Raw genomic sequence first — 8,652 nt, 5'->3', positions numbered from 1 at the left:
GCAGAAGTGCAAAGGTCGGCCCGTCACTTCCTTCGGCTCGAGTGGCTCAACGGACCGTGCAAGTGGCTCTCGGCCGGGCGGCAGGATGAAGGCGGGGAAGAGCGAGCGGGAGCGAAGCGGCCGGCGGCGACACCGGGCTGACGACGCGCTGGCGACCGTGGTGGTGAAGCAGGAGCGTCTGAGCCCCGAACCTGTCGCGCACCGCCGGCCCGATGCCCCAGCCGCTAGCTCGTCCCCGCCCGCCGCTGAGCCGGGCCGCGCCGGCCACCGCGGGAGTCGAGCCCGGGGAGCGAGCCGGTGAGAGGGACGCGGCCGGGATGGCGCGGGGCCCGGGCGGTGCGAGCGACTCAGGGTGCAGAGCACCTGTTGAGTTGAAACGAGGTTCCCCCGCCTGCCCATGGTGGACGGTAGGAATGTCTTTCCACTTGCCTGCCGCCAAAGAGTGCCTCACGTTGGGTCTTGGCGACTTCTTCGCAGCACTAATTCTCTGATGCCTCCGTCCAGCATCGATTTACTGAGGGCATAGTGTGGGCTAAAGATCAGTTGAGGTATTGGGCCGTATGTGAAGAAGAGAGATGGTTTGACCCTGGCGAAATTGGGCAAGCTCTAACCCTAAGAAGGAAAATAAGTAGATAGATTCAATTAGTGTTAAGGATCAATTAAAACAGTAATGTGCCGGGCGGTGGTGGCGCACGCCTTTAATCCCAGCACTCGGGAGGCAGAGGCAGGCGGATCTCTGTGAGTTCGAGGCCAGCCTGGGCTACCAAGTGAGTTCCAGGAAAGGCGCAAAGCTACACAGAGAAACCCTGTCTCGAAAAACCTAAAAAAAAAAAAAAAAAAAAAAACAGTAATGTGATGGTGAGACGTTGAGTGAAAAGAGGAGAGGGCTCGTACAGAGGTGCCGTTGAAGCTGAGACCTGACCTATAAGATCGATCCATCCTCTTGAGTCAAGAATCTTAACAATCCAGGGAGAACCCAATGTCGTCCTTCGGGCATGCTTGTAATCCAGTAGTGGGGATGCTGAGGCGGGAGGATCTTGAGTTCCAGGCTGGGTTATGTACACACACACACACACACACACACACACACACACACGAGATCATGACAGAGAAAAGTATATACAAAGACTGGAGTGGAATTGTGTTTGTTTTAAAAGTTGAACCAAAACAGCCAGTATATCTGGAATTGAGTGATTGAGCATTGTAGGCTGGTAGGAATGTCGTGGGGTGGAGGACAGGGTGGGACCCTAGGACCTGCCCAGGGATTGGATGTGGTTGTTGGAGAAGGGAGTGTGTTGGTGAGAAAAAAAAAACCCAGACAAGATTGACTTCCTAGATAGTGGTGCCAATTAGTAGGATGACAGACTGGGAGAAGAAAGGTTTTTGAGGCTTTGGGGTTCAAGAATTAGGTTATCTAAGTGAGAAGGCTTAAGCAGGCAGTTTGTGAGTGTGTGTGTGTGTGTTCAGGAGAAGTGACTAGGAAAGTGAAAGCCTGACCCCACTAGTGATCTCACAAATGTGTTGTGTTTAGTAGGCGAGCCTGATCCTTGAAGCTAATTTATTTGGGGGAAGGGACATTGAGGTAAAATCCTGTGTACCATGCTCTGAAAAAGGTCCCCAGCCAAAAAGAAAAACAAGTCCTCAGGGCGAAGAAGCAAGTCTCCACGGACTAAGAGAAGCCGGAGTCCCCACTACTCCACGGTCAAAGTGAAGCAGGTGAGTGAGTGGGCAGGAGCCTCTGATAGGAAGTTCAAATCTAGAGCTGTTGCTGGACCCAAAGAGGGTCTTGCACCTATGTGTGTTCGTGTTTCCTTGTCCTGGCAGTGGGTTTTCCTAAAAACTGGATATGTGTGTGCGGTTGTTCTACATGAAAATTTAAACATGGAGGAAATTACTGATTTGATTCTGATAACTCTTTGTCAGGAATAATACAGAGATGTACATTTCCTTGTTTCTCCCAATGGTAACTTCTCACCCAACTGTGGGCAGTATCATAGTCAGGATATAGACATTTCACGGCTATTAAGATGCCATTCCTTTCTGTCTTTATCCTTCTTTACCTCCGGGCCTCTTCTCTGTTTCTCATGTCTTGGATGCACATCGTTTATGGTACTCTCTAAAGCTTTGACCTGTGAGTGCCCACCTACTCCAGGACCATTTTTTCAAAGGACATTGTTATTTTACTCCACATTGAAGAAAATCAGTCAGCATATGTCTGTCATTCTGCCAATACCATGCTGTCTCAATTACCACATTTAAATAATCTTGAAACTGAGTGTCCTGATTCCTTTTACTTTAGTCTTTCAAAAATGATCTTAGCTGCTCTAGTTCGTTTGTCTGCATCTCTGTAAATGTTACAACAGTCTTAAATGTGTGTGTGTGTGTGATAAATATATATATATTTTTGCATGTGTATGAGTGTTTTGCCTGCCTGCATGTATGTATGTGTACTGTGTGTATGTCTGGTGCCCACAGAGTCCAGAAGAGGGTACCAGATTCCCTAGAACTTGAGTTAAGGATGGCTGTAAGATACCATGTGGGTATTGGGACCTGACCCAGGTCCTCTGGAGAACAAAAAGTACTTTTAGCTGCTGAGTTATCTTCCAGGTTTTCTAGCAATGTCTTGCTCGGGGCAGGTGTGGTGGTATATGCATGTAATCCTACACTGAGTCAGAGGATCACAAGTTCAGGACTGTTTTAAAAGCTTGGTGAGCTTTTCAAAAAGTGACACTGTCTCAAAAGTAAAGAGGGCTGGGGCTAAAGTTTAGAAGTAGAGTGCTTACCTGGCCTGAATTCCAGTCCCATTACCATTATGAATGTATTTATATTAATGGAATATTACTCAGCCATAAAAGGAAGAAAATTCTGACACGTTACAAGATGACTGAACCCTGATGACTTGCTTAATAAACCAGGTAGAAAAAGACAAAAATTGTATGATTCCACATCTTTGTAGTTGAGACAGTTGATCTGCTAATTAGGGCCAGATTGGCCTGAAACTTACTTGGTAGGTAGTCTAGACAGGCCTAGAACTCTGGTTTTTTGTTTTTGTTTTTTTTTTTTTTGGGGGGGGGGGTTCGAGACAGGGTTTCTCTGTGTAGCTTTGTGCCTTTCCTGGAACTTATAGAGATCCGCCTGGCTCTGCCTCCCGATGTGCTGGGATTAAAGGGGTGCGCCCTCACCGCCCAGCAAAGCATGTATCTCTGCAGGCCAGAAGAGGGCACCAGATCTCATTACAGATGGTTGTGAGCCACCATGTGGTTGCTGGGAATTGAACTCAGGACCTCTGGAAGAATAGCCAGTGCTCTTAACCCCTGAGCCATCTCTCCAGTCCTAGAACTCTGGTTTTTTGAGACAGGGTTTCTCTGTGCAGTCCTGGCTATCCTGGAACTCACTCTAGACCAGACTGGCCTCAAACTCACTGGCCTCTGCCTCCCAAGTGCTGGGATTAAAGCCGAGAGCCACCACCACCTGGCTAGGCCTAGAACACTTGATTCTCCTGCCTCGGCCTCCTGAGTGCTGATATTATGGGTGTACCCCATATATCTCAGACTCCACCAGTGGTCTGTCCCCTCCCCTGTGCAGATAGTTTCTCTTCCTCGCTAGATCACTTGGTTGGCATGGAACCCTGCCTCTGCTTCCCGAGTGCTGGCATTAAAGGTGTGCAGCCCAGGCCCTTCTCTTTTGATAGTAGCCATTCCTGACCTTTTTAGTTTTGCTAATCTGAGAAAATGTCTATTCTTTTAGCATTGATGTTCTGGTTCCTAGTGAGATAGGGGTTACTAAGTGTTAGCTTCTTCTGGAGACTGCTGTTAATAGGCTTTGCCTGCAACTGCTTGCCTTACTGATTGATTTCTCATTGGTCTATTTTTGTTGCTGTTTTTTCCAGGCAGGGTTTCTTTGTGTAATAGTCTTGCTGTGTAATAACCTGCTGGAACTCTGTAGACCAGGATGGCCTCAAACTCACCAAGACCCGCCTGCCTCTGCCTCCTGAGTGCTGGGTTCAAAAGCATGTGCCACCACTGGCCGGCTCTCATTGATCTACTGGTGTGTGATGTGTATTGTAGTTTTTGCCAGGGCTGATTTTCAATATGTGTCTCCATTTTGTCAGAAATTTGGAAACTGCCGAGTAATGCCTTCTTGTAGGTTTCTTGAGGCTTTTATGTTTCTGAAGTTTATTCCTAGATGTTTGAATAATCTTTCTAATTGTTGAAATTGGAGCTTTTGAAATTATTTCAGTTTCCTTTTTGACTTATGAGGAAGTTAACTTTTTCCTTTATGTATCTTAAATGTGACTGTTCTAAAGTTTTCTTTTCTTTTATTTACTTCTTTTCTTTTCTTTTTTTTTTTAATTCCTTTTTTTTGGGGGGTGGGTTTCAGGTAGTCCAAGCTGTCCTGGAACTCACTCTGTAGACCAGGCTGGCTTCAAACTCAGTGATTTGCCTGCTCGGCTACTCTGTGCTATTTTCTATACATTGCTGCCTTTTGAGTTTACCTGAAGATGACTGAAGGGAATATTATTTCTCCCTTTCCTATCTATATCAGCCTCTTATTTTGAGGGCTCTGGATGTGGGCTTGGGCTATCAGGCCTTTATTTGAGGAACAGCATGGAATATGTAGTCTTAATGGCCCTCCAGGGGAACAGAACTACCACAGATAGTCTTGTGTGGATAGGAATTTGTTCTGAATACCAGCATCTAGGTCACAGATGTGGTGTTGTTTTTTTGATATTTAATTATTTTATGTGTGGGTGTTTTGCCTGCATGGATGTTTGTGCACTATATAGATGCAGTGTCCACATACACCACAAGAGGGCATTGGATCCCTTTGAAACTGTAGTTACAGATGGTTGTGAACAGCTATGTGGATGTTGGGAACTGAACCTGGGTCCTCTGGAACAGCAGTCAGTGCTCTTAACTGCCAAACCATCTCCCCAGCCCTGGCAGCTTATTCATAGAGTAGAAGCCATCTTTCCTTTACTGAATACATCTTAATTTCAGGAACGTGAGGATCATCCAAGGAGAGGACGAGAGGATCGGCAGCATCGGGAGCCATTAGAACAGGAGCAAAGGAGAGCTCGTAACAGTGAGCGTGAGCGAGACCGGCACCGGGGCCATTCCCGCCAAAAGAGGAGCTCTGATGAGAGGCCTGTCAGTGGGCAGGGTCGGGATCGAGACAGCCAGAATCTCCAGGCCCAGGAAGAAGAGAGGGACTTTCATAATGCCAGGCGCCGGGAGCATCGCCAGCAGAATGAAGGTGCTGGCGGTGAGGCTCAGGAGGTGATCCCTCGTCCTGCTGGTAACAGAGGCAAAGAGGTGCCTGTTAAAGAAAAACCAAGCTTTGAACTCTCTGGAGCACTTCTTGAGGACACCAATACCTTCCGGGGTGTGGTTATTAAGTACAGTGAGCCCCCAGAAGCCCGGATCCCCAAAAAACGGTGGCGTCTCTACCCCTTTAAAAATGATGAGGTACTTCCAGTCATGTACATCCATCGGCAGAGTGCTTACCTTCTGGGTCGACACCGCCGCATCGCCGACATTCCCATCGACCATCCCTCTTGCTCAAAGCAGCATGCAGTCTTCCAGTACCGGTAGGTAGACCAGAGGGAGAGCTGGAAAGGGGGCTGGAGTGAGTTCCTCACTGAGGATTCCTACAGCTGTGCGTGTAGAAATGCAGAAGAGCCCATTACCATTGTAGCTAATGAGCTGGGCTGAAAGAGTCTGGCAGCCCTTGAGTAATCTCTTAACGTTTGTATGAGAGTCTTGAACTTGATATCAGAAACCCAGATATTAGCCCCTACCATTGCGGTGGTGCAGGCCTGTAATCCAAGTCTTAGGAGGCCAAGCAGGAAGATTGGCATACCCTCTAGGCATGGGCTATGTACCAAGACCCCATCTCAAAAAGAAAGAAAGGAAGGAAGGAAAGAAAGAAAGTCATGCCCCACTCTGGACCTGTGTCCACCTGCCCCCGGGGCTGTAATGAGGACCAAGTAGAAGTAGAAGCCGGAGTCAGAATGCCAGGTATACCTTGGCCGAATCTGCTGCTTGGACCTGACACCTTTACCAACTGATCCTAAACACTCCCCTGAGGAAAACAGGACCAGTGTTAACATCCTCATTTGACAGCCGAGACTGTCAGCTAATGTCAGTAAATGATCTTCAGAGCAGAACTCTGTCTCATATCTAGCCCTTGACTCTCAAGTCCTAATTCTGATGTTTTTTTTCCCCATTTGGACTGGTGCTAAAATAGGTTTACAGTACTGGGGAAGTATATTAGTAGCCCTAACAAGAGGCCTTGAGTTCTACACTGGGATCTTTCATGGCCCCCCATCTCTGCCCACCACTTCCAGCCAGCTCTTTCTCTTAGGTATATTTAAACTGCTTCCAGTTTCCCTATCCAGGGCAGTACTTCCCTGTGACCTTCCAGTTTTCATTTGAACCGTGTTCAAGCCAGGTCGGTGACATCTAGATCTGTAGCAGAGAGCTTCAGAGGAGATGGTCTCTGGTAGGACTTGGCTCACGGGCTTCTCTCCCTGGTCTCTTCTAGGCTTGTGGAGCACACTCGTGCTGATGGCACGGTTGGTCGGAGGGTCAAGCCCTACATCATTGACCTCGGCTCAGGCAACGGAACCTTCTTGAACAACAAGCGTATTGAGCCACAGAGATACTATGAACTGAAGGAAAAAGATGTTCTTAAATTTGGGTTCAGCAGCAGAGAATATGTCTTGCTCCACGAGTCTTCAGACACCTCTGAAGTAGACAGGAAGGAAGACGAAGATGAGGAGGAGGAGGAGGAGATGGTGTCCGACAGTTAGCAACTGAGAAGCACCCCACTATTAGAGACCGTTCCTAGTGGAGGCCGTGGGGTTGACTCTCCAGCGCCTCTTCTTGCCTTAAGTCTTTCCTCTGTTGCTGCCCAGCTGTCTTGCAGTATGAGAACTCTCACCTCGTGTTTTGTTGAACTTGGCACAGCAGCCGCCTGCCTGTGGGCGCTTGTTTTCAGAACAATCTCACCAATTACAGCATGTTGAGTTTCGGTCAGAGTGTGTGGCTGTGGTGGGCGCCTTCAGAACTGCTGCACAGGAACATTAAGCCCTTGGAAAGGGGATTGTGGCTTGTTCTCTCTGTACAGTTTCTTATTTATATAGTCGTTGAGCTTTGTGGACCAGGAGTTTTGTTTTGGGGACAAACCCTGGAGCAGAGAATCTCAGTAAGCTTTGGGTGTCACCAAAACAACCTCCAGCAAATACCAAAGCTTTGACCCGGGTCAGCTCTTGAGTCATAGAAGCTGATTTTGCACTTCTTTTTTGGGGGGTGACAATTTACCACACGACCTCATTATTGACTGTCGAAGCTAAACAGACACTCTACAACGCCTGTGTAGACATGACTGTGTAGGGAGGTCATGGCTTCTACCAACGGGTGCTGGTGTCCTATCATGCACTGGGTTGTGGAGCTGCGTCCTGTGAGGATTCCTGATTCCCCATGAAACACGAACATGACAGTTTTGATCATCTGGTCTTTTTCTTCAGCTTTGCATTTTTATTCAGATGTTACCTCTCTTTTCTCGCTTTGAGAAACACACTGATGTTGACTTTGTAGCAGGGGCCTTGCTGTGGCCTAAGGTCGTGTGTATGTGTCTAAAGGAGGTTTGTAGCTTCTACGTTTCTGTTTCATCTTTGACCATGTGTTTGTATTTACTTCCCAAGGGTGGAAAGCTAGGGAAGCCTAGCTTCTGAACTTCCCACCTGGACTCTGTCTGTGTAAGTAGAAAGAAAGTCATTACTTACAGTATGTGTGCTTGTAAATGGTGTGTTTCAGAGCTATGTGCTGATCTTCATATGACACTGTTTTGTGATAGAAATAATACCACATGATAGGCAAAGGCCTGTCTGCATTTGGAGAGCAGGTTTTCATTTATATGTATTTTTGAGATGTAAAAAAAAAAATAAAATTTGTAAATATAGCCCCATTTTAGAGGGTAATACTTTCCTAGCATAAAGGACTTTTGTTCATAGGTATGTTTGTTCCTAAAGGAATCTATCAGTGTTTGAGGTTAAAGGTGTATGTGTGTAGGGAATTGGGGAGAGAGATCCAGAAGTACTGAGGACAGTACTCATATCAGCAAGGAGGGCATGGGTCAGTGAAATCACCAGTGCTTTTTGAACTGTCAGGGAAGGTTTGTGTAGATGGCCCTTCATGTGGTGAAAAACATCAGGACCACTTCATCAGGTCACGGTGATGAGGGTGGGGACACAAAGGGAGGTGATACTACTCAGACTGTTGATGCTCTTAACTTCCTCCTGGGGTTAGACTTTAGGATGCTGATAAGTAGACGTCTTAGCTTTCTGTCGTCACTGACTCACTTGTAGTAAGGGCTAGAGGCTGGCTAGTACAGCAGGGGCGGCTCAGGAATGTACATTCAGAAGAGAGCAACACAGCCCTATTGTGTCCAGAAAGCAGATTGTACTTGGATGGACTTTTCTCAATCCAGACAAGGTTTTCTCTCTGGGATTCCACAAGAATATGCCATCCTACTCCAGGGCCTCCTTGTCCAATGACAGTTTGGGGATTTGCTTTCTTGACAAACACTGGCAGATGACCACTTTGCCTATACCTTTTAGTAAAGAGGTCCCAGTAACCAGAAGTGGTG

General features: G+C 47.2%; 1 protein-coding gene across 1 annotated transcript; it reads left to right on the top strand.

Moving 5' to 3' along the window:
• Positions 1-18: 18 nt before the first annotated feature.
• Snip1 (Smad nuclear interacting protein 1) lies at positions 19-7,971 on the top strand. Its single transcript, XM_052715704.1, has 4 exons — positions 19-297; positions 1,614-1,716; positions 5,001-5,590; positions 6,547-7,971. Exons 1-4 carry the CDS (start codon positions 86-88, stop codon positions 6,812-6,814), a joined length of 1,173 nt encoding a protein of 390 aa, XP_052571664.1. The 5' UTR covers positions 19-85; the 3' UTR covers positions 6,815-7,971.
• The last annotated feature ends 681 nt before the right edge of the window (positions 7,972-8,652 follow it).

The sequence above is a fragment of the Peromyscus californicus genome, unplaced genomic scaffold (assembly GCF_007827085.1).
Source record: "Peromyscus californicus insignis strain IS unplaced genomic scaffold, ASM782708v3 Scaffold_5__1_contigs__length_169319896, whole genome shotgun sequence".
Classification (NCBI taxonomy): Eukaryota; Metazoa; Chordata; class Mammalia; order Rodentia; family Cricetidae; genus Peromyscus; species Peromyscus californicus.
This window is presented reverse-complemented; position numbering and strand designations above follow the sequence as displayed.